This window comes from Erpetoichthys calabaricus, chromosome 10 (assembly GCF_900747795.2).
Source record: "Erpetoichthys calabaricus chromosome 10, fErpCal1.3, whole genome shotgun sequence".
Lineage (NCBI taxonomy): Eukaryota > Metazoa > Chordata > Cladistia > Polypteriformes > Polypteridae > Erpetoichthys > Erpetoichthys calabaricus.
This window is the reverse complement of record NC_041403.2, coordinates 170,637,742-170,662,489: the sequence shown is the minus strand read 5'-3', so window position 1 is coordinate 170,662,489 and position 24,748 is coordinate 170,637,742. Positions and strand designations below refer to the sequence as shown.

At 54.3% G+C, this 24,748-nt stretch overlaps 2 protein-coding genes across 2 annotated transcripts in view; both read left to right on the top strand.

Annotated features, from left to right (window-relative positions):
• rabgap1l (RAB GTPase activating protein 1-like) overlaps window positions 1-24,748 on the top strand; it is a 73,371-nt gene that overhangs the window by 7,578 nt on the left and 41,045 nt on the right. Inside the window, exons 3-15 of the mRNA XM_028812488.2 lie at window positions 2,740-2,899; window positions 3,095-3,260; window positions 3,561-3,768; window positions 7,079-7,253; window positions 8,679-8,836; window positions 9,812-9,922; window positions 11,219-11,285; window positions 12,289-12,391; window positions 12,581-12,747; window positions 13,479-13,632; window positions 14,794-14,887; window positions 15,328-15,478; window positions 23,934-24,047. Coding sequence (XP_028668321.2) covers window positions 2,771-2,899; window positions 3,095-3,260; window positions 3,561-3,768; window positions 7,079-7,253; window positions 8,679-8,836; window positions 9,812-9,922; window positions 11,219-11,285; window positions 12,289-12,391; window positions 12,581-12,747; window positions 13,479-13,632; window positions 14,794-14,887; window positions 15,328-15,478; window positions 23,934-24,047 — 1,797 coding nt within the window. The 5' untranslated portion in view covers window positions 2,740-2,770. The remainder of the gene's footprint in view (window positions 1-2,739; window positions 2,900-3,094; window positions 3,261-3,560; window positions 3,769-7,078; window positions 7,254-8,678; window positions 8,837-9,811; window positions 9,923-11,218; window positions 11,286-12,288; window positions 12,392-12,580; window positions 12,748-13,478; window positions 13,633-14,793; window positions 14,888-15,327; window positions 15,479-23,933; window positions 24,048-24,748) is intronic.
• gpr52 (G protein-coupled receptor 52) lies at window positions 17,423-19,178 on the top strand. The gene has a single exon (XM_028812490.2). It carries the CDS (start codon window positions 18,093-18,095, stop codon window positions 19,140-19,142), a length of 1,050 nt encoding a protein of 349 aa, XP_028668323.1. The 5' UTR covers window positions 17,423-18,092; the 3' UTR covers window positions 19,143-19,178.

The following is a 24,748-nucleotide window of genomic DNA, read 5'->3' as shown; positions in this document are numbered from 1 at the left end:
TTGCCGTGGAAAAATTGCATCAGAAAGGCCAGGCGCTTCGTCGGTGTCCTGCCAGGCACTTCTGGACGTAATGATGGCTTGCTTGGCCAGCTCTTTGCAGGGTGAGTCACTTTCAGTGTAAAAGCCAAAGGGGGGGCGACTGGAGAGCGCAGGGAGCTTTGGCACCGCCACGGGTGACTGGAGCTGCCTTTGTGTCGCCAGGCCACGCCACACAGGTGCAGTTCACGTGGTGCCATCTTGGTCAGGTGCCATGTTTGTTCTTACTGAATGAGAAATTCAAAGGATGAGCAGCCTGAGAAGAAGCCGTCTGAGACTGAAAAGAGCAGCTGTGGCCATTTCTTCAGGCCCTGCACTTGTGGTGACGTGGCAGCCGGGTGGTGCCCCTCTGTAGTTAAAGTATCTTACCATACCATATGACTTGAGCTGGCTCACCTGCTTTGGCACTGTGCCTACAGCACCAGTTAGGGAAATGAGAGAAACTGGAGGATGGCACCCCTCTTTAGCTGGGCATTCTGGTGGTAAAGGAGATGGACATCCGTGTTGAGAGTTGTGGTCCCAGGTGCCTAGTAAGGGAGGCAGCCGCATTCAATAGATGGGGTGTTAGCCGTGTCGTGGGTGCGGCCCGGGCACAAGGCCCGAGTCTTCAACTTCTGTGTACCCTGGTGGGGCGTCAAGCAGCAAAGAAACGAGAAACTGCTGGAGAACGGGCCACACAAGTAAGAGTCGCCCGGCTGTGTGGGCACCGCTGTGTGTCTGGTGACCCAATGCAGTGGCCAGGCTTTATATGCCGCTGGTGATGCCATCGTTAGTGGGCTGCCCTGGTTGTCGGGCAGGTGAGAGGGTGACCTGAAATGGACGTGAAGGTGTCTGCGTGTATTCAGTTGTGGTGAAGTGGCTGGCTGGTCCTTTGAAGTCCACCTGTGCCCGTCATCTCGCCAACTTCGTTATTAGCTGGAGGAAGAAAACCTGAAAGAAGGAAATGAAAGTGGAGTAAGCATACGGCGCCAAGGCTCACCAGCATAGCTTATTTAGACAGCAGAGAGGCCTGCAGGTGGCGAGACAGGAAATCCCGAAGAGATGTGTCAGCAGGGGGTCCGCTGCCTCAGTGAGGTGCTGTTGATTTGCGATAGGCTTTAAAGGGGACAGAGCGAGTGGGTGTGCCAGGGCGAGATGATGTGTCACGGTGGAGTGTTGGGACGGCCTCACTCCCACAAAGGCATGGGAGACTCTCTGGGCAGCACATCGTCTCATCAGAAGGACCAGGCTGGACTGGTCAGGGAGGGGAGCAGCAAATACAGGGGTGCCAATCCAAGGAGGGTACACACAAGTTGTAGTGAGGCCTCGCCTGGAGCAACGGGGCACCAGAGGAGGTCCAGGGACGAGCGACCAGGCAGTGGGGACCAGCAGGGAGAATCGGAGGAGGAGATGAAGAGAAGGCTGGTAGGATGTCCCAGGGGTCACTGCAGGCTCTAGTGGGTCACATCTGAAGTGCTGTGACCAGCGTGACACTCGCACGTACGCAGAAGATCAGAGGGGATGGACAGAGTGGGCATGCATTCCAGAGTCTGTGGTGACGTGCAGGGCGAGGAGTGCGGACTGGCGGCCATCGAGTTTGTGACAAAAGTCAGTAAGCTTGTGCCACTCGTCCTTCATGAGACCTGACGGCTCTTTTGTGTTTTCCTCGAGTGGCTCCTTCCTCCTCAATTTTCATGGGGGTATCAAAAGCTGGAGGTGATGTTCAGATTGTCCTTCCATCCTCATCTTGCCTGATGGGTTTCTTTATGTGGCGTCTGTGCCACCCTCGCGACACCCTTAGGGCTGGCATTTTGCAGGCCGGTTTGTTTATGTGGCGTCTGTGCCACCCTCGCGACACCCTTAGGGCTGGCATTTTGCAGGCCGGTTTGACTTTGGCATGGCTGGCGTGCTCATCAGAAACGGATCTCCGAGATCCTGTGATGTGGCGCGGTGGGCTTGTGATGGCTGAAGCCCATCGTAAGCACTGGTGCTGCTGTCCTGACAGAAGTCGGAGGTTTAAAGTGGTGCAGCGCTTGTTAACGGGTCACTGGTGGTGGGTCCTGAATTGGGCTGTGCATTATTTCACGGTGGGGGCTGCTCTGGTGGTCACCAATTGGGGAAACCCCGATCCCACCATTTAGTGCAGACAATTGCTCTTAATTCACCAAGAGGGGGCCTCCTTAACCTTGGTGGGTCATGAGGACACTACCATGGAAAAAGTGGTTAGGGTTGCAAAAGGCACAGCATAACAAATTTGGAGGGTCCCGTGGCATTTGTCTTTACTGGCGTAGCTTTGCTCTTCGTTGCCTGAAGCGTCTCTGAACGTGTTTGCCTTCAGCACCCGCAGGGCACCGGTGCCAGTCCTTTTCAGGTGACCCTGGCTGATGCTGTGCAGCTGTTGGTTTTCTCTTTTGTTCTTCTGTGACTTGCGCCCCCTGGTGTTGCTCTGTCACTGAATCCTTGGGGAGCTCCTGTGGCTCACCGTTTTCTTTCTCATGCAGCAGGTGAACGATGATCTACCACACCTGCCCACTTCCTTTTTTGTTTATTTTTCAGTTTTTGAAAGTGTCTGAGCCAGTTGAGCGAGATGCCAGGACCGGTTGAGATGGGCACACTGAACAGGAACTTGAATGTTCCGCTTTCTTCTGTCCTTTGGCTCTCTGGTCCGGCCAGGGTGACGTGTGCCACTTTTTCATTTGGCTTTTTTTTTTTTTTTGTTGGCAGGTGCTCGGCTGACCAGTGAGGGCACTCGGACATGGAGGACGCCTCGTCACTGCGTAAAATAAGCAGCTCATCGGACTCGGTGTCCACCGCCAACAGTGAAGAGTTTGTGCTGGTGCCCCAGGACTCGCCGTGCACCGCGGACAGACAGCCTCACCTGAAGGTAAAGTCCACTTCATGATGGTACCACTGGGTGGGCTCTTGACCGCCTTGGCCCTGCGCAGACATGTTGAAGTCCTGGCACTGTGACCCCCTCAGGGTGAGCCAGTCAGGAAGTGGCCAAGCATGTGGCTAAAGAGAATAAAACAAATGGGGTGCCCACCAAGTGCCCAGCGCTGTCTTGTGTTCCATTTGGCAGATCGTTTCAAATGGTGATGAGCAGCTGGAGAAGGAGATGGAGGAGATCCTGCTGGACCAGACGGAGAAAGCGGACAGTTCACCTGGTCAGTCGGCGGTGGAGCCCACTTCCACTCCCTGGCACAAAGCACCCCTCCACTTAGTCCTGGTAGACCCATCACAGGCAGGTGAGCGCACGTCTTGATGACCTTGTCACCCGAGTCTGCAATCTGTAGGAGAGGCTCGGGGGTCCCACCATTCACTCAAAGCTTCTCTTGAACCTGAGGCCATCTCTGTTCCTGCTCGGGGTGATAAGGGGGGCACAAGCGATCAGCCCCTTGTAGTGGGTGGTTAGATGGCGGTGGTTGGCATGGGACCTTGCCTTCCTTTGGTGGGTGGGTAATGTCTGCTTGGTGCCCCTCGTGTTTCTATTTAATTGTGCTGCCACTTCATGGTCGTCTCTCTCTGTTTTTGTTCTGCCGATGAAGACTCTGCAGCCTTTTTGGCCGAGTCCCCCACAGCCTGTGAAGAAGACAGCGTGCTCTTCAACAAGCTCGCCTACCTGGGCTGCATGAATGTGCAGGCGCCTCGCAGTGAAGCGGAGGCCCACAAGGCCATGGCGGCTCTCCGGCTGAACAGCGCTGTTCCTCTGCCCGTCACCCTCTATGTACCGAGCGTGGCGGAGGGCTCCGTGCGGTAAGTGGCCATGTCCTGGGGGGGGCACGGCAGAGGTGCTTTGGCTTTCTCTTTTCAGCACATGTTTAAAATATCCCACCTTGTGTCCAATGTCCTGCTCAGGTGGGCAAGTGGGGAGCTCTTACCTCTATGTGAAGATTCACCCAGCCTTCTCCTGGTGAACGTGACCGGGTTTATTGCTGCACATTGGCAGCATTGCACGGAAGGTGAAAACCAGCCTTGGATGGGTACACGCCTGCACGCCCCCCCCCCCCCCCAATGTAATGGGCATACCACTGAGATTTAGTGATGGAATATGGGGGTGCACTCCATAAGAAGCTCATGCCACCCCACACACACACACGGAGCCATTTCAGTGCCACATTAGGGTCACAGACGTGCAGCATGGCGATGAACAGGCCTAGTCATGCCACGGCAGTGGCATAGGCCTTCAAAGACTGTCCCGCCGACTAGATGCCATGTTTTATAAGGATTGTTGGTCCATTCACCCATCTGCTTCTAGGAATAGCTGGCCAGTTTGACCTTTGAACCTGGAGTCCACCCACAAATGGAGAATTTCAACTGGCGGCAGCTGCCACTCCTCAGCCTCTGCCCAGACAGAACGTGCTGTCACCACTTGGGGAAAAGAAAAGTGACCCCTGGCCCATTTAAACACGGCGGAGCCATGCTAGGCATAGAGGATCCACTGCTAGACGGCCAGGAAAACCTGAAATCTGTGGTCACCGGGCAGGTTAGGGTGCCCTTGGAGAAAGGGTGGCACAAGATAGACCAGAAAGGTGAGTGGTCTGGGTGGTCTAAGTGCCCAGTGTCTGTGTTCGAGTCGCTCCGTGTTCCTTTGTACCTGACCGATGCTTGCTTTCCTTTGGTTGTGCCCCCTTGTGGTTATCTGATGCCCACTCCAAGTTCAAAGTGCCCCCAGTGACTAAAAGTGTGCAGGCAGACAGGTGCGCCTGTGAAAAGAGAAGCGGTGACAGCGAAAGAGGAATTGGACTCTCCCTGCCTGCGGCCGACTTCCTTTTTAATGGGGGCCCGTTTGTTCCTCTTCACCTGCCACCCGTTAAACGAAGTTGCGAGTTTGTGTCACGAACGTCCTGTGGGCTACGGGGCCCAGGCGACACGGTCACCTCCTTTACAACTTTGAGTTCCGATGGGTGGGTTTCATTTGATTTTTTTGGGCCGTGATCAGCAGAAGAAGACTTTGATTCCAAGCAGATCTCGGCAAGGTGGTCTGAAATAAAAAAAGACCCCCATAAGTGCGAATTAAGCAGATGGCAGCCCTGGCAGCCTGGAATCTTCTCCATCACCTCTGCAATGCCCCCTTCTTTCCTGAACTGCCTGAGCTGTGCCAGGCGTCCTATGGGTTTGGGCTGTGAGTGACGGTTCTCAGTTGGCTTGAGGTGCGCGTTGTGACTTGGCCTCCCAAGGACAGTCTTGGTGGTCTTCCTGCGGCGCTTCGCCTTTCAGCTTGGCTCGTTGTCCCCCCTTGCAGGTTGCAGGTTTCTTGCAGACTCCCATCGGTTTTTTTCCTCGTGTTTTGCTGCCGTCATTTCCCCTAACGAGCCTTCCAGGGCCTGCCACAGAGAAGTGGCCTCACGGCCCGATGCTGCCACCGCCACTGCGCTTGATGGTCTGTCTGTGATGATGTGCCATGTAACGCTGTGTTTGGTCTGGTGGCCAGCAAGCTCCAGTTTGGCCCCCTTCCAACTGACTTGAAGGTCTCCCCTGTGCCTTCTGTCCTGGGTGTTGTCTTTGCTCTGACTGGTGTGACGTGGGCACTTGTGACGCCTTCACACTTCTTGAAGACGTCTTGGTGGCTGTCCTCACGCGGCGTCTTTGGCTTTGGTGGTGGGCCTGCTCTGCCGTCCTTTTCCCATTTCTTTCTGATCGATTTAAATGGATCTTCAGGGACTTGGAGTTTAAGTTTTGCTGTGCATGGAGTTTGCTTGTTGTGTTCTTTGGCCTTCATTGTGTGGGTCAGACCACCATACTGAGTCGCCGCAAGTCGATGAGCCCCCCTCCTCACACTCTACCTCGGGCTGTGTTCGCACAATTCTGAAGGTGTTTGATTGTGGGGAGAGCATGGATCTGAGTGGAACACCTGACCATGTGTGGTGATGGAGACATGTCCGCACACTCGCGCCAGGGTGTCCTGCGGCTGACCATCTCCTTCATCTTCTTTTGACCTACTTGAGACTCGGACCCTGGAGTTGTTTCCTGGCTTACCAGTCAAATGACGAGATAAAGTGGAAAGTTGAAGACCCCGGTGATGCTGATCTGCTCTGACAGTGCCCTTAGAAAAAAAAGTCCGCCATTTTGGATATGTCCGCTCTGGCAGAAGCCATGGAATGAAGTGACGGCATTGGTTAGAAATGAGAATCGACTTCCTCTAACGGTTGGAGGGAAACTGAAGTGCTGTTTGAGACCCCGACTTCATCGGTGGGCTCACTAACTTCACCTCTCATTTGCCATGTAACCCCGAACGACTTGCGTGGTGCACGCTATGCCTGTGAGGCCGTAGTCTAAATTGTTGTCATTTAGTTCCATGTTACTGAGTTGTAGGACCCCCGTCTCGGACCATTGGATAATAAGCCTGTGCTCATTCGTCACACTTTCGCCCACCGCAGGATGTGCGCGTCTGTCACATTTCACGTTGGATGTACATCTCCTCGTCATATGTGTGTAAGTAGATGCCAAACGCACCCCACGGCATTGGGCCTCTTGTCACCGGAGGGTCACCTCTGCCACACTGGGTGACTTTTCGTGAATCAAGCGGAGGACAGACGGCGATGCTGACGACGGGTTCAAGTAAAGGGACATCGGACAAAAATAGCTGAGATTGGCGAGCAATTCAGAGGACTGAAGTCGGTCAGTTAACAGCTGGAGTAGGTCATTGGCACAAAGACAGGAAGACTGGTAGCCCACCAGGACCCCCATGACTTATGTAACTGAGGCGTGTTCGTGTTGCACCAGCTGGACGTCCGTCCTCTTCCAACACGCGTGTTGCACCTCGGGGCCGTTGTCTGTCACATGGACTCCAGGGGACAAGACCACCCCCCACCCCCCGTCGTCAGCCTGGCACCAAATCTCAGTCTCATCATTTTTTTTTTTTTTTTTGGTTGGCATGTTCTCTAATTGTGTCCTGCGGTGGGTTGGCACCCTGCCCGGGATTGGTTCCCTGCCTTGCACCCTGTGCTGGCTGGGATTGGCTCCAGAGACCCCCGTGAACCAATGTGTTCGGATTCGGCGGGTTGGAAGATGGATGGATGGATGTTCTCTAATTGTCTGTCTGCCCTTTTTGTCCTTTGTACAGAATTAAAGATGAAGCGTCCAACACGGAGATCGCATCCTTCCCCATCTACAAAGTGTTATTCTGTGTCCGAGGCCACGATGGCACCCCTGAGAGTAACTTCTTTGCCTTCACGGAGAGCTACCGCAGCCCCGAGGAGTTCCAGATCCACGTCTTCAGCTGTGAGATTAAGGAAGCGGTAGGTGGCACATCATCTGGGCGCTTAGGTGGACCTTAGGGTGGATCTGTGTGGAGATGTTTGAGCCATGCTAAAGGCCGAGGTGGGCACTAACTAACAAAGGGGCACTGGCGCCTGTTTGCATAGATCCATCACATGGCACTTGTTAGTGGCATGAGTGGCCCAGGAGTTTAAGAAAGAGGGGACAGCATGCCACCAGGCTGACTTCCTTCTCTGGGACCTCTAGGCTCCGTCGGCTGGGAGCTGGCACTTGAAGTAGCACCGGCCACCATGGAGAAGGGGCATTCGACCCACCGTGATTTGAGCAAATCCTGTAAAGTCCTGGGCCACTGGTCCGTGAACAGTGGAGCAGGCCGGGTGATGTAGTACTTGAGTGCCAGCCGCGGCCCTGAGCTGGAGAATGCAGGTTTTAAATAAACCAAAGGATTGGTTTCTAAACAGTTTTGGGCTGACAATGACTGTCTGTCTGTCATGCCTTACACCCCCAGTGGCTTCCAGGTGACGTCCTCCTCGTTTATTGTCCCAACTCTTGTCTAAGGTCTGCACACCCTGTTGTTATGACGCAGCAACTCGGAATGGCGAGAGGGGTGAACAGGGTGAGCAGGACATCACTGATCCGCCTCAAACTGGCCTCATCCCAGGGCAGCCGGACCCCAAACCCAAGGGATGGGCCATGAGAGCTGCCCAGGCCCACGTGGGGACAATGTTACAGCCTTGCCCAGGTTGCCCTGGCCTGTGCCTACTTGTTCAGCACAGCCTCTGTGACATTTGTCATGGCTGTCCAGTGATGCCAAGCAGCCTACGGCCCACAAGAAGAGATGCTTTCTGGTGCTGGCAGTCATTTTGTGCCAAACAGTGCCAAGTTTGACATTTGGTGACATGTTTGGCGTATGGAGCTCTACAGCAGCCGCACTTATGGGGGTGATGATTGAGCTTGGCCAGCCTGTGCTGGACCAGGGGGAGATAAGACACCAATGGGCTCTAGAACATGGAATGAGTGGCATCTTGGAGGCAGTAGCACTCGTGGTCTTATGGACATGTCTGAGTGGGGTGGCATGAAGGAGACGTGCCAGGTGACTGGGCAGCTAACAAGTGAAGGCGATGCAAGGCATCCTTCAGCTGGCATTTGTATTTAAGAGACATAATGCCCTGCCAGTGCATTTGTGCTGGGGAGCGGACGTGGTGGACCTGGGCATCAGGAATGGTGGCATGATGCCATTATGGGCCTACATTTCAGATTTTAGGCCAACTTGTTTAAGAAAAACCAAAGGACACGGGTATGGTGCCCCCAAGGCGAGCTTTAAAGGGACATGGCGTGACAGGAGTGATGTGTTCAAAAGGCCTGCCCTGCTTTCATGTGGGTACTTGGGTGGGTATGTTTTCAGCCTCCAGGATTTGAGTTGTTCTTGTGCCCCTCACCTCCAGGTCAGCCGAATCCTGTACAGTTTCTCCACTGCCTTCCGCCGATCCTCGAGGCCCGCGCCCGACGTCAAGGACTCTTCGCTGCCCACCCCGGGAAGTGATGTCTTCACCTTCAATGTGTCTGTGGAGGTCAAGGAGGATGATGGGAAAGGTAACTTCAGGTGAGTTGTACCCTTTGGTGGCACCGCCACTCATTCTTGTCATTTCTCCTCTTGCCGTTCATTTTGAGTTTCTCTCCTCAGATTCCTGGCGATTCCATTTTGTGTTCATTGGTTTATGAAGCCTGACACTCTTGAACGAGACCGATGTCCTTTACGAGGAAGACCACGTGGGACTGATGTGCCACCTGGAATCCAAGTTGCAGTGGCACAGCAGGCCAGTCAGTGGTGGCCATGGTGAAGTGGTGGCAGCAGACCCAGTTGGGGTGCCAGTGCAGTCATTAATGCCACCTGCGCCAATATGGTGGCCTTTTTGAGTGGTTTGAGGGTCAGTCTGACCATCACTGGATATTCATGTGGGTTGTGGGGGGGTCTCCTGCTTACATTTGTGAAAATGTAAAAGAAATCCACCAAGAGACAGGATGATTGGGGGGCAGCAGTGGCCACTTTTGAGTTTCGTTTCAGTGTTTGCTACCACCTTAAATAGCCAGGTGAGGGTTGGCAGAGCCCCTCTCCTTCAGGCAGTGCAGGTGCTACATGAGTCGAGTGATGACGTGGGCAGCAGGGGGCACCCTTTAGCTAAGAATGCCATTTTATTGCCTGCCTTTGTCAGGTCCCCCTCATCCCGAGTGCCAAGTCATTGTGTTGGTTATCCAAATATCCCATAATTTAGGGGTTTGGCAGCCTCACTAGCCCTGGGTCATTTTACGCCGCAGATTATAAACCGTGAACTGCCCACCCCACCCCAGTCAGTCTCTCCCGGCGCATTCTTTTCCTTTTCTTTAACCAACTAATGTGGGATGAGGGCAGATCCCTTTTGTTCGGCTCAGTTTGGGTGGCACCCAGATGTGGTGCCCACCTATTCACTTCATCTCTGGCCCTTTTCTTAAGGGAGCTTAAGGGAGCCCGCGATGGCTGCCAGCCCGCCAGTCCCTGCTGCCTTTCATCAGCTACTGCTGTTTTGTCTTTATATTTCAGCCCCGTCCCAAAAGACCGAGACAAGTTCTACTTTAAACTACGCCAGGGGGTAGAGAAGAAGGTGACCATCACCGTCCAGCAGATCACCAACAAGGAGCTGGCGATCGAACGGTAAGAGTGGGCATGTTGGGCAGGGACCCCAGACACTGCTGTGTCCTCGTCACAGGCTCGTCTCTGTGATGCAGCCAGAGGGTTTCTGTGTTCACCCACCTGAGCATGCTGGCCCCCTGTCCACGTAGCCAATGACTGATTTGGGGCACCAAGGGGCACCTTGGCCAGGTGGCTCTTAACTATGCCCATTAATGACTTTTGAAGCATCTTATTGCCATGAAACGTGACAAATGACCACCAGTGCCTAGCAGGCCAAGTGATGCGATCAGCGTGTTGTGGGGTGAGTCAACCTAAATGGACTCTCCAAATAAAAGCTGTCCGGCCTGTAACTGGACTGTGTGCCTGGCAGGGTTGCTAAGACGCTCTTTGGCATATGTGCCTATCACGGGGTGTTGGGCGAGCAGCACTTGAACATCACATGAAGCTATCTGACAGCTGTGTTGTCACTTAAACACTTGTCCTGCTTGACCCGTGGCACTGAGCTGTCACATGCCCATGACGTTAGTGGCAGCGGGATGACTTAGCTTTGGGTAAGCATGTCTGTCCCATTGGCATTGCATGCTTGATGTCACCATATGTGCCCTTTTCCCACCCTTCTCATTTTATGTTATGATAATTGGGCACTGCCACTTGTACCCATTTCTTTTAGCAAATATCATCTGTTGTAGGATTCTTTAGCCAAGTCCTTTGACATCCAGTGTTGGCATTCCTGTTTTCATGTTTGAGTGGCACTTGCACCTGCTGCCACCTCGAATGGATCAGCTGACATTTCACCTTATGCAGGTTTTAATTTGAAGTTGGTTTAAATAAGAGCGCACGCTGCTGCCACCAACATTGTATGACTTGGCGTGTCTGCTCACTGGGCAAAACACTTTGCAGCTGCACACACAGAATAAGAGTTGGCGCAAAGGCCAAAACACTTCACAGTGAAGTAGCTGACTGCACATTGCTCTGGCATGAGCTGGCAGACAGGTAGCCAAGGGAGGGCATGCCCCAGCACTGTGTCTGGGTTCCTGCTGGAACCTCTTGACCCTGACTGTGATGAGGCAGAGTAAAGGAGGCTACCCTTCTGATTCTTCATGCCAGCTTGGCATGTCAGTCAGATCAGCATTTGCTGCCCTCTAGTGAGCAGTTGAGGGGGTCTCCCGGCACCAGCGTGCACATTTAAATGGTTGGCTGCCACTTGGTTCATGGTTAAATCAAGTGGCGGTGAGCACACAGCAGCTTACTCAGAGGAGTTGTGTCTTATTTTGGCGATGCCCGCCTACCCACACGACTGTATGTTTGCTCTTTCAGGTGTTTCGGCATGCTGCTCAGTCCTGGTCAAAATGTTCGCAACAGCGACATGCATCTTCTGGACATGGTAAGGGTCCCCTGACTTTCGAGCTGTTGTCTTGTACCAACGTCTGCCATGAGGAAGTAGGTGCCCACCAAAGAGGGGCTGGTCCGGTCAGACTAGAAAAGACCTGTGGTCCTATCCGGATTTCTAATGTGACGACTGAGCACAGTGGCATCAGGAGGCTGGTTTGGTGATGTGACCTCCCACCGAGTAAAGAGAACGGGCATGTTGGTTGACTGACCGGCTGAGGCGGCGGAGGTTTGGGGCACAGAGGAAGGAGAACACCCCCATACCCACTTGAGGACCACACAGGTCCTCCTGGCATCTCCTGGTCTAAATGTACTTTAGTATGCCCATTAATGATGTCTCTAGGCCATGCTGTCCTCCATGCAGTTTGAGTTAAATGGGCGTATAATGTATTGAACAGGAAGGGCACTGCCAGGAGATCCAAAACCACCAACAGCAGTGCGCTGATTGGCTCCAACATTGTGGCCATTCTTAAGCCAGTTAGGTTAGCTTTTTAGGCAGTGGAGTGACTGCTGATCGGGCAGTGCCATCGTTCTAAAAGCTGTGGCCTGACCTCAGGAAGGACCACCGGACATCCCAGAATTTGGCGAGATGGAGTTGTTTAGGTAGTCGCCATCAGTGAGGCCTCCACATGCGCTGGGGGTCACCAGATGGTGAGTTTTGCCCGAGGACACTGCTGCCTCACTGTGGACTCTGGACTGCTGTCATTGTCGGCCATGGATGACATTGGCTGGTGCCTTGGGGGTCATCGTTGGTGTCGCTTGAGCTCCTAGACTGCCAACTTCTCATGGACTGGCCAGTGTCCTTCATTCCACTTAGGCTGCCATCTTTCTGGGGAGCAGATGGCGTGTATCGCTCGCCTTGTCCACGGGTGCATGTGGCATTTCGAGGTTCTTTGAGGTCCGCCATCTCCAGTGCTTCAGGAGAGCAGCTGGTAGGACCCCACAGTACATGGGTGTTGGTGTCAAGTCCGTTTTCTTCCCTTTTTCTTTGTGCTTAGGAGTCCATGGGAAAAAGTTCTGATGGCAAAGCTTATGTTATTACGGGCACCTGGAACCCCAACATGCCAACCTTCCAGTTACTGAATGAGGAAACCCCAAAAGGTAAGAGTGTGTCTAGCGGGCACAGGCTCGTGGGGTGGGTGTTGGTGCATCTCATACCGTGAAATCTCGTTCAAGGGGTGGCCCCATCTGGAGTGGCTGCCAGTGCCCCTCAGTGTTGTGGCAGCTGTTTGGGTTGTCCCTCGGCAGCTCTGGGACATTGCTCTTGACCCTGCCCACCATCTTTTACAGATAAGAGGATGCACATGACGGTGGCCATTGACCTGGTTGTCACTGAGGTGGTGGAGCCTGTTCGCTTTCTCATGGAGGCGTCTGTCCGTGTGTACCCTTCTAACGAGAGGTTCTGGTACTTTAGCAGAAAAACGTTCACGGAGACCTTCTACTTAAAACTGAGGCAGGTAAGCTGAAGGCTGGCGTCCCGGGCCGGGCATCCATCAGCCCAGAACGCCATACTCAGTAGGTTAAGTTGCATTCGTGTGCCACATGGTAGCAGAATGGAAGGCAGGCTAGGGCTTTGCCTGTGACCCAGTGGTGGTCAGGCCATCTGTAATCGGCCTGGGGGTCAGGAGACCAGTCTGCTGTGGGGCTCCCCCTCAGGCCGCTTCTCCCGTCACAGTCCCATGATGGGGTGATAAGGCAAAGGAGACTCTGGGGTGGTGGTGATATGCGGGCACCTGCCTTGATGCCCCACTGCTGCCCAGAGCTCCCCCTGCATTGTTTTTCTTTTTCCTACATTTTACTATTTTTGACGCGTTCCTGCTTGCTGAGGTCAGACTCATCAGATAGATGAAAGGTACTGTATTAGGGGTTGTGGAATTTACTAGAAGGATACGAAAGGTGCTGCCCGGAATGAAGCTGAAGGCCCAGAGGGTAAAGTGCCAACGCTGGACTTGAGCCGTCACACTTTGAAGATCAGTCCATGTCCTGGACACTCTACAGGATATAAAGCCCACACCTGTGCCATCTAGTGCCTTGCACCATCTCCGTGAGGCCTGCTGGGGGTGGCATTACCGACACCCCCCCCCCCCCCAAGGTGTGGCGACCTCTCTGAAGTGTGCGATGTTCCCCAAATTAACAAGGTCAGGGTGAAGGACTTTTGAATGTTTGAGTTTTCTGTTTGTTTTTCCAGGCCGAAGGAAAATGCAGTCAGGTGTCGAGCGATGCGATTTATGAGGTGGTCAGTCTACAAAGACAAACGGACCTAGATAAGGGTCCAAGCAGCCCCTCTGCGGAAGGAGGGGGGGCACCAATGTCACCCACCGAAGATGACGAGGCGGATGAAGGTGAGCTTCCTTCATAGTGGCAACGCCATATGTGGTTTTGAGGAACAAAGCGCAAGTCGGGGTGCCTGTGGTCATTTTGGAGGAGGTTGATGGACCCTTGAAAGGGTACTTGGGGTACAAAGTGACTGTTGAAGGACTCCTCGTCCTTGAGCCACATGGCCCGTGTCTGGATTGACACCAGAAAAGGAGACAGAAGTGCAGGGGACATTAAAATTGTGACGGCGGTCTGGATGGGCCATTGTTTGTCAGCCTGGCCTGTGTGCCGTCTGGTCCTCTTGACCATGTCTCTGTGACTGTCGCTGACCATTCAGGCCTTGCTTGGTTTTCCAGCCCTTGTTTCTAAGAGATGAAGCCAAGTGGACCAAATCATGAGCACAGTGCCCACTGGCGTGGAGGAGAACACGAAAGTGACCAATGGCTCTGCTTGGGTGACCTGATGGAGCTGTGTGGCCCACTGTGACCTCAGACTTGTGACTGAGCAAGTAGTCGTGGCCAGCCAGGTGTCCTTTGGACTTTGGCCAGCGCTCAGTGGTGACCTTAACGTGTAGTTCGGGCCACTGCTTCTCTAACAGGAGGGTTGCAAGTGATCATTTCTGAGTGGGCCCCCCTCTCCCTGGACAGTGCAAGTCCCTGGTTCAGTTGCTGTCCTTCAGCCCAGCTGCACAAGTGTCTGCATGGGGTCTGTTCTACAGTATGGAGTGGCTGGCGTCTGCCCCTTCAATCGCAAAGGGGCATTGAGTGCCCAGTGCTTCAACACACAAGTCTCCCCACCTCTGCTTTTGGTTTCTCTTTATTTCAAGGTGGCACAGTGTGACACTCTGCTGCCGTGTCACAGATCATGGGCAGGTCATCGCAGTCACTTCTGTGGGCTTCCTGAGGTTTAGGCTGTCCCTGAACCCGCATTCTAACAGTTGGTGCCTGCCTCTGTGACAGCATTCAGTGACAAGTGAGCTACCTGAGGTCAGAGCTTCCTGAGGTGTTGACCCTAGTTGGGCACTTTGGTGGCCACATTTTCACAGGAGCCTGACAATCTTGGCTTTTGATTTATGAAAAGAGAGTTGCAGTGCCAGTGTGGCAAGCCCCTCAAGTGGGCCGTGGGTCCCCAAAGAGGTGGGCTGTGTAGCAGCCCCCAACTGACTTGGTCTTATTTCTCCTCTGCAGACAGTGACAGTGAGATTTCCAGTGGCACTGGGGACGTGTCCAAAGACTGCCCAGAGAAGATCCTGGAGTCCTGGGGTGGACTGCTCTGCAGATGGTAGGCCTGTTTGTTTTATGAAGCTAAATTGTTGAACTTGAGAATAAAAGTTCAGGTGGCAGGCAGCCCGATTAAGGTGGCATATCACACGACCGCATAAAACCAAGTGAGACGTTCAGAACCACCAAGAATCTCGATAGTCACAGGAGACGCGGTCGCCAGTCTTTGTGTTTTGAGCCTAGGGCAGCATGGGTCATGTGACTTGCCACTCAAATTAGCAGTAAAGTAACTGTCTGTGGGCACGACTGGCACAGTAGCACACATCTATATGGCATCTCGCATACAATGGGCAGACAGCAGGGTCTGGGTGGGTCAGGGTCACCAAGGTTAGCGAGACTTCCAGGCATGACAGAAGTGAGGGGAGTCCCGTGGAAACGTTCATGTAGTGCTACGCTGGGCGCGCATTCTTGCCCCTTTTACGTTATCCTTTCTCCCTCCAGGCACAACAATCTAAGCTGCCGGCCCAAAGGCCTTAGTAGGCTGGTGAAGAATGGCATCCCAGAGGCACTGAGGGCAGAAGTGTGGCAGCTGCTGGCCAACTGTCACGATAGCGAGGCCATGCTGGACAACTACCGCGTCCTCATCACCAAAGTAAGTCACCCTGGCACACGTGTTGTGCTTCTGTCCACTGCTGTGGGCATTGGGGTTGGTTAGGGGTCACACACTGACAGGGTTAGATGGTGGGGTGTTTGCTACTTTTGTGCCAGTAGCTCACTTGTGCTGGTAGTTAAGTGAGCCACTGGGCTTTGAATTAAATGGCAACATCCAGAAGGACATGATGGAGAAGGGTCCTCCATAGGCCTCTACCATGATGTGGGCCCACCTGCCGGCGTAGGTTTGTGTGTGAAGTGAAATGGTCGAAATCCGGGTGGTGATGGGGTCTCAGTCCTTGTATCCATTTTAAGGTGCTGCACTCTTCTCTTGTGCTGCTTGTAGTTGTGTGCCCGTGTTGAGCCCCATGCTTGCTTAGGTTCACTGGGCACATGGGCACAGCTGCAAGCCTGGCAAGGCCCCCTGTAGTTCTGACTGATTGGGAAGAGGGGGTTTCCAGGAATGACCAGTAGTGGGCAAGAGGATGGGCAGTTTGAGGCCTCCTGCTTTTCTTCTTGAAGGGTAGTGGGCCACATGGTGGCTGACGTGGGGTCTCTGAAGGGTCCTAATTGGAGAAGTCGGTAATCCAGTAGTACAGTTGGCGCCTTATTGTCCAGTTGTTGAGCATGTGATTGGGCGTTTCACCCCATGGAGGTTTAATAGGACTAGAAGAGTGGGCATCATTCATGCCATTTGGTCAGGTGTCACACCACAAGACTTTTCCATCGATTCTCAGTCATGGCCTCCATTTACGTAATCTCGGCGAGTTGTGGACAGCTGTATCCTGTGCTGGCAAGTTGTGTGGTGTGACATTCTGAGAATGTCACTGTGACGGGCAAAACACAAGGGCAAGAGCTGACAAGTACAAAGTGGCCACAAGGGGGCTCACCTGGTGAGCGACTTGTGTTTGCTGTAGGGGACGTTTGTGCCAAGACCTGCATGATGTTCACAGAGCCACTGGAATGACATCACCTGGGCATGGGATTGTGGTGAGCTCGCCATGCTTGGTAAACCTGAACTTGTGCTGGGCAGTCATGAGGCAGTCGTGTAATTAGATGCCACTGCAGTCCTCGAGTGCAGTTCATTTAGCAGCACCACCCACAGAAGTTGTTGCCCAGATGCTCGCTAAAGGCACTCGACTTTCTATCTCTGCCCCAAGTGGTGCCCAAGACTTTGAAGTGCACTTCCCTTAGTGCCCAGTAGGTGCCCTCTGCTTGGTCCATGTTCATTTATGCCTCTTGACAATGGCCAGTTTTCATTTGAGGTTCTCCTTTTGCTCTTCCCATGAAACTTCCAGAGAACATTGTGGTATGGCAGCCACCACTAGATGGCCAGTCTGACTACTCTCTTCTGCCATCGTCCCCTGGTCCACTCGTTTGCCTCCCACCTGCTGTTTCAGGCTGGCTGAGCCCGTCTGGTGGTTTTGTAGACCCTTGTTCATTAGGTGCCCACCCAGCATCGGGTCCATAGAGGGATGACCTAATGAGTCGTTTGTGTTTCTGGTGCTGAGCTGTGACTTTGAAACTGCTTATAGCCTCTGGTGACCACAGTGTCCCCTCTACAACCCCCATGCTAGCTCCACGGGGGGGCACCTCTCCTGGCGCAGGACATCATGGGACAAGTCTTCCACTCGTGTGAGTGGCACTATGTAATCTTGAGGTGGCTTGTTTGACCAGTGTGTCCCATGCAGGGTTCGTATTTGCCCAGTGCACAGGTGCCCCCCTTTGTGTTTTTTGGCAGTAGGTTGTCTCATAGCCCAGTAAGCTGGGGGAGGGGGTGGTCAATAGGGGCCGCCTACTGGGGGGGTGGGTTTGAGGATGTCCCCGCCCCCATCTTTCTGTTCCTGTGTGTCCGCCACCTTCCGTGTAACAATGAAGCGGCCCCCCGACCCCCCCCCCCCCATGCCGCACACTTCATTTGTCACTTCTAACGTGGGAGGCTTTAAGCCAGCGAGCGCTTGGCAACTGTAACCAAGTGACAGCCTCAGCCCGGTTAGCCATTGGCCGCGGCATTTATTGGGGGCAGCAGGGCCCAGTCGGTGTTTGAATGGTGAGGGAGGCTGGCAGGGGCCTCAGGTGTTGACGAGAGACGGAGACAGACAGACAGACAGACAGACCGAGCCGGGGGAGGGACAGCGGGTGAGTGGCGTGGAACGAGAGCGAGCTGGCAGACACGGCATCGCACACCAGGAATCCTCGACACCTGGGAGAGCGGAGCGGGCTGTGAGGCTCGGAATGCAAACGCGGTGGAGGAGCAGGCGACCACCGAGTCCAGCGGGGGCCACTTGGTGATGCTGCAGTCGTAGCGGAGAGGGAAGGGCGAAAAGTGCCAGGTGGGCCCTGGAGAGGAGGACTCTGCAATGACAGACCGCCGGACGACTTTGTAGCCCGGCAGCGGGGCGACGGCACAGAAATGCAGATGCCCGTTTGCTGTGTCTCGTCCGCCTGGCGCCGCCTTCTCGCTCGCTACTCGGAACGGGACCCGGCCGGCTTGGGCACGTCGCACGGATGGTCCCCTCCCCCACCTTCACCTCGCGGTGGATTTGATGGCTGAGACCCCCCGCTGCCGCTTCGAGTCCCTCCGCTCACTCGAGATGCCTCACTGAAGAAGCGGCATGAACAACGGCTCGGTCAACACGTCCCAGCACCGCTCGTGCCCATCGGGCTTCGGTCCCCACGACGGCGCCGAGACCTGCATCCTGGAGACTGCAGTCATTGTCCTCCTGACCGTCCTGATCATTGCCGGGAACCTGACGGTCATCCTGGTGTTCCACTGCGCCCCGCTGCTGCACCACTACACCACCAGCTACTTCGTGCAGACCATGGCCTACGCGGACCTCCTGGTGGGCTTCAGCTGCCTGGTCCCCACCCTATCCCTCCTGCGCTACCCCTCGGGCGTCCAGGAGTCGCTGACCTGCCGGGCCTTCGGCTACGTCATCTGCGTGCTCAAGAGCGTCTCCATGGCCTGCCTGGCCTGCATCGGCGTGGACCGCTACCTGGCCGTCACCCGGCCCCTCTCCTACCGCCGCCTGGTGACGCCCGGCCGCCTACGCGCCTGCATCGCCCTGGTCTGGACCTACTCGGCCCTCGTCTTCCTGCCCTCCTTCTTCGGCTGGGGCAAGCCCGGCTACCACGGCGACATCTTCGAGTGGTGTGCCCGCTCCTGGCCCACCAACGCCTACTTCACGGGCTTCATCGTCAGCCTGCTGTACGCCCCGGCTGCCCTGGTCGTCTGCTTCACCTACTTCCACATCTTCAGGATCTGCCGGCAGCACGACCGCGAGATGAGCGAGCGCCGGGCGCGCTTCCCCAGCGAGGGGGCCGAGGGGGACCACCCTGTACCGGACCCTCGCTACGCCGCCGTCCTGCTGCGCATCACCAGCGTCTTTTATGTGCTCTGGCTGCCCTACATCCTCTACTTCCTGCTGGAGAGCGCCCACGTGCTGGACAGTCCGGCCTTGTCCTTCGTCACCACCTGGCTGGCCATCAGCAACAGCTTCTGCAACTGTGTCATCTACAGCCTGTCCAACAGTGTCTTCAGGCTGGGCCTGCGCCGCCTCTCGCGGAGCCTGTGCCCGTCCTGCGGGGGTGCGCCCGGCGGGGACCTCAAAGAGCCGGTGCCGCCGCCACCAGCGCCCCAGCGGCCCGACTCCTGCTCCATCTGAAGCATGGGCCGGGATTGTGTGGCCGGCTCTGCTAGGGTAGGCTTCAGAAAAGGACGTGGCGTTTTAAAATTTTTTTTCCTTTTGATTGGTGTGGTTTAGTGACCTCAGAGGGGGTTAGAATGGTGCCCCCTCTTTGCTGTTTGGATCGTTGTGTATTTTGTAACTCTTAGTAATCTTTAGTTGGGCCTCTGGGTGTGGATGGAGGTGGCACCCGTCCACGTTGGTGGTGGCAGCGTCATTTGGGATTTCTTTTCAACACGCACAAATGCCCATGACAGTCTGATTGGTGTATCAATGCTTTGGTGCCCCCCCGAACAAGGCGGAGGGTGGGCAACTGGATGAATGCTAGTGACTGTAGGCTCGGCTTGCTGCCATCTTTCGTCACCACAGAAAGTTCTGGAATCCAAGAAAGCTGCTATAAAAGAGGAGATGGGACACTGAGAGCTGCTTGTCATTTTGTGCAATAAAAGTGGAAAACTACCAAGGAGCGAGTCTGTGTGGTCACCGGGGGGCACGGGTGGGCATGGGGGGGGTCATGAGGGCTGTCTTTTGAGCCATGTGCCTCTTCTTAAACTCCATGTTTAGCTCTCCACTATGAGTCCATGGCACAATATGCATGGGTGTGCCCGCTGATGGACTGGCTCACTTTGGGTGGATGGACGGACAGGCGTAATCTTCCTGAACTTTTTGGTTGATTAGGTTGCGAGTGGCATAGCAGCTGCCACAGTTCCAGAGCACCATATCTGAATTTCCACCTTTGTGCCATTTGCCTATTAGCTTGATTGGCATCTCTAAGTTTGCTGGCTGTTCATGTGATGGGTGAGTTCTTGGATGCCATTTCTGCCATCTGCCCTTCAGCTTCTTCTATAGTCCTTGCTCCTTTGGCCAGCTACGTGAAGTGGCATAATGAGTGGCACTCGGGTCATCAGGTACACATTTTCTTTTGGGTATTCCCACGGTTTTGACTCTGCAGACTTAATTTTTGTTTTGCCAATTTAGGATCACTCCTTGGGCCAGTTGAGATGCCAAATAAGGCTCATGCCAGCTTGGGGGGGGGGGGGGCAGGGGATCACCTGGCACTGACTTTTCACTTTTATTCAGACCAGTCTACATGTTTGACAGGACACTTTGGGGCAGCACACCAGCTGACACCCTGGCACCCCGTCTTCGTGAATGCATGTAGCTGTCGGTGGCCCTCTCTGCTTGTGCCAAGGTGCTATACGAATTGCTAGTGGGATTGTCCTCATTGCTGTTTAGCATCAAAAGGCTGCCAGCTCAACAGCAGCTGGGTGCCCTCCTTGGCACTTTTTTGGGGGGAAGGCTAGGCTGTCCAGTAATTGAAATGACTGTCATACCACGAGACTGACTGGCACTGCTCATAGTTTAATTAGCAAGTGCCATGTGAGCTACTGCTGTGGCTGGCATTGGGGTGGGTGCTCCATCTATTCTGTCGTGTGGTTGGCTTGACACTGATGACGGGTGACATTGTTGGTCTTCAAAGCACAGGCAGACCTGTAGTTTATATAGTGCTTTTCTGAAGTAAAGCTGGCATTATGAAGGCAACTTTCCAAGTCTAAAGAATGCCCAGGTGCCTGTGCCAGCTGGGTATTGACACTGCTCATGTGACCCCTTGTCAGGTCAGCCAGTCACAAAGGAGCTTGATGGTGAGTTGTGGTAGTGGGTGCTAAACTTCCATGCCCAGGCTAGCCTGCCTGGCATCAAACTCCTCAGCTGCCCTTGCCCTTCTTCTCTCCTTCCGCTCCACCATGAAGCTTGTTGAAAGCCGTCTGCTTGTACCCACACTCGGAGGTGATGCCATGTCATATTCTGTTTTTGATTCCAGTCACACTGGCCATGGTGCCCGGCATAAAACATGATTTGGTTGTCACCAGTATCCTCCCACTGCCCAGAGACATGCAGGTTAGATGTTGCCATAGTTGGTCTGTCCCAGCTGGCCTCCATGCAGGCAGGATGTGCCAGTGTGGCCACGGTGTGCTGTTTGAATTTGAACCGTGTTTGAGTGGCACCTGCTCCCAGTTGGTGCCACCTGTCAGACCCTTCAGTGCACCATCTTTGAAAGCCACCATGTCGCTCTCATGCCACACTAACTAGGGCTGGCCAGCTCTGTGGTACCCACCCCAGAGCATTCCAGAGATGCACTTGGCCACATCAGGTCCCCGCGTCTTCAGCCCGTACCTGTATAGCGCCTTTCACGAGGAGCACCTCAGCCTCTTTGGGTTGAACTTCTCGCCTTTGTGGCCTCCGGTGACTCACAGGTGACCATGGTGATGGATGCAGTGGCCACTGTTTGATTTGCTTGGGCTGTGCTTGCTGCCCTCCTGGGCACTGGCTGGGTAAGCCTGTGCTGGCATTTTTGGAGTAGGAAGCTGAGCAGCTTCCTCTCGGAGGAGTGGAGGCAAACTGGCGAAGTACACAGCTGAAATGTGCCAGCGCCCCATGGCAATATGAGGACTTTCTCGGGTCTTCCTTGGTGCCCGGCTGTTTTTAGTTTAAGTGGCAAGCTTGGTCCTGTGATGCAGAGGTGACTTCTGTCTAGATGCCACATTGTCACTGGCGACTTGACAAAGGGAATCCAATTCAAAAGGCTTTAGCTGCTGAAGGCTGGCCACATGGTGCCCAGCACCATGCACCACAGAGCCCCTGGCTTGCCAGTCAGTCCTCACCAGGGTTACCGAGTGGGACAGGATGAGGTGCCCAGCAAAGGCTGATGAAGGGGCATACACAAAACTGACCTGCCCTTCACCATGTTGGCACCCAGCCCTTGTGTGCGTGGAGTTGTGGAAGCCATCACACTTTCCAGGATAAAGGGCTGTGATTCAGGCATCATTCCCAGGCCAGGAATGTTGGCATTGGCTTCTGACCGGGACCCGAGTGTCGCCTCTAAGTGAGCAGGCACACAAAAGCCCCAAATAGTGCCCCCTAGTGGCCAGCTCCATTTTATATTCAGATACAAATCAATGCCAAGCTCTGTTAAGCCTTAACTGGGTCATAATAAGTGTGACAAACTCACTGGGCCCTGATGGCCTCCCACCTGGTCCAGGGCTACAGGGGACACGACCGTCCTTATTGACTGGTACAGCTGGCCTTCACTGGCCCGCTCCTTGGTTGGTTTTATGCTGTCCAAATCCCTTCATGCCTGCTGCACAGACACCCTGAGCTTGCTATTGCTATTTGCATCAACTGGGCACACACTGATGACGCCTTGTGACGCCACTTAAGAAATGAGGACCTGATGGAGGTAAGTGATGGTGAGCCTGGCTTTGTCAAAAAGATCAGGCAGAGGAAAGAAGAAACTGATGGCATATACGCCCACCGCCCAGCTCCGCCCGAAGTTGTCACCAGTTCAGCCTCTTGCCTTTCCTGCTGTTTGCCAAGATGTCAAATTCCAGTGAGCTTGGCACTTCCTCTGCTTTGTGTCCTCTCTATTATTCAACGGGTACAAGTAGGGGGCAGTCAGTCTCTTCATACCTGATGTGGCCTTTTGGCCTCATGTCTTTTTCTTTCCTAGCCCGTATGTATAGTCACTTAAATTGCCCCAGTGTGCCAGGCCATGCCAGCTTTTTGACTCTGAGATTGATGGTGGTGTCTCAGTTTAGAACTCAAGTTCTAAATTGGCAGTGGGCATCAGATCGTTCAGCTCAGTTTTTACATAAGACAGTTGCAGGGCACTTTCAGGTTATTGCCCTCTGTGCCAGGCAGATGATGTGGATGGTGGCCCCCTCAGAGCTATTGCTGGCATGGACTGGCGCAGATGCACGTGGCCCGCCACGGAGAAGATGCTATTAATAGCCAGCATCTTCCTTTCTGCGTGCCAGTGATAAATGGACCTGTCTGGGGCAGCCATGGCGGCTCATCCTTTTGAGACACTGGCAGCGATTATTTTTTTTTTTTTTTCCCCTCCCTTTCTTGGGCAGTGGTGGTCTGCTCAAGGCTGACCCCTATTGGCAAATGTGCCTGTTAGTTTTGGTGCCAGCTGTTGTGCTTGAAGGTGTGTGTCATGCTCGGGTGCCTGTGGTCACACTTGATGGCTGCCCAGTTTATCTGCCAGTCCCAATTTGTGTGGTCAGGAAGGGGACAGCTGAGGATGCAAAGAGGCTTTTACTGCTGGGCCTCTTCTCATTGGGGATTGTAGACCCCTGTCTGTCTATAGGGCCGCGTGCCTGGTGGTGCCACCTTGGCACAGTTTTCTAGAGCAGCTGAGGAGGTGGGAGACCCTTGGTGGTCCTGCTTTTGTCTGGCTTAGCTAGTCGGTCACTTTCTTACTGGATTTGCTGTGTGGCAATGCTCCACCACCATCCAGTCCAGGGAGTTTAGGAGGCCAACAGTGCTACTGGTTAAGTGAAGTTCTTAACAAGCCAGTGGGCTTTGTCAGCTGTGGCGTGCCCAGTGTTGAAGGAGCGGAGGACTGGCAATCCCCTGAGCACCACCTACCCAGTCAGGCTCACGGCTCCAAGCCAGGGCAGAATGCCATCAGGCTGCCAGTGTATGTGTGGAGGGTGAGGACAAACCCTTTGAGTGGTTCTTGTATAGTGCCATCCCCAGTGCTGCGTATAGGACACTGAGCTGGCAGTCTAGTGCTTTTAGTCCATGACCCTCAATGCCAGGGCAGCGCCATTCTGTAATAGCTCCTGATTGTGTTCGGGAGGGGTTTGCGCCTGATAGTGGTAGATGGGTGTGGGTATGAGTGTGCCTGGCCTTGGTGCAGGGGGCAGGGTCAGAGTGGGTACACGCTCTCGGCCATTCAAGAGCCTGTGCTCTGCTTCTTTGCAGGATTCTGCACAGGAGGGCGTCATCACGCGTGACATCCACCGCACGTTCCCTGCGCACGACTACTTCAAGGACACGGGCGGAGACGGACAAGACTCGCTCTACAAGATCTGTAAGGTAAGCCGCCGGCTGCTTGATCCTGGGTGCAGCATATGCCAGTTACGGGGCTTTGGGTGGACACCCTAAATGCTTTTGAGTGGCCAGCCATCACCCTGAAATCCTGCTGGAAGTCTAAGATAAGTGAGGTGGCACTGCCCTGTGGTTTTGGGGCCAGGCCAGGTGATTCCTAATGTTAAACGGACTTCTCTGGCACGTCCTCCCACCTTTTTCTTTGCCATGGCCTATACGGGTAGCTCAGGTCTCTTTTTGTTGGAGAGTGAGGGCACACCTTGAGGTTGTACGTGGGGTGCTCCTCATTGCCCGCCCTTGTGTTTTCAGGGACCCAAATGCATCATGACTGAGTTGCTGGCACATTCAAACAAGCTGCTGTGGCACAGGATACCAGTATACAGAAGGTGGTGCATGTCTGGGCACCTTCAACGAAGTGCCATCAGGCAATTGCCTCTGACATGCGTAGATTTAATACTGGCAAGTCTCAGCAGGAGCAGAAGCGGGTGACCTAGCGTGTGATGGCAGGGGACTAAAACATGCCTGGCATCAAACTCCCACTTGTGGCACCCTTCACTCTGCCAGTTCTTTTCACTTTTGCGCTGCCATGAAACGAAGTGAATGAGAGAAGTTGAGGGGCATCCGCTGTGTTAAAGCAGTGGGCACTTGGTGGGCCAACTCCCTCTCGATCTGCAGCCCTTCAGGTGGCA

Bases quoted from the DNA above. Each gene is read 5' to 3' on its own strand.
- gpr52 (XM_028812490.2), top strand. From the start codon at position 18,093: ATGAACAACGGCTCGGTCAACACGTCCCAGCACCGCTCGTGCCCATCG.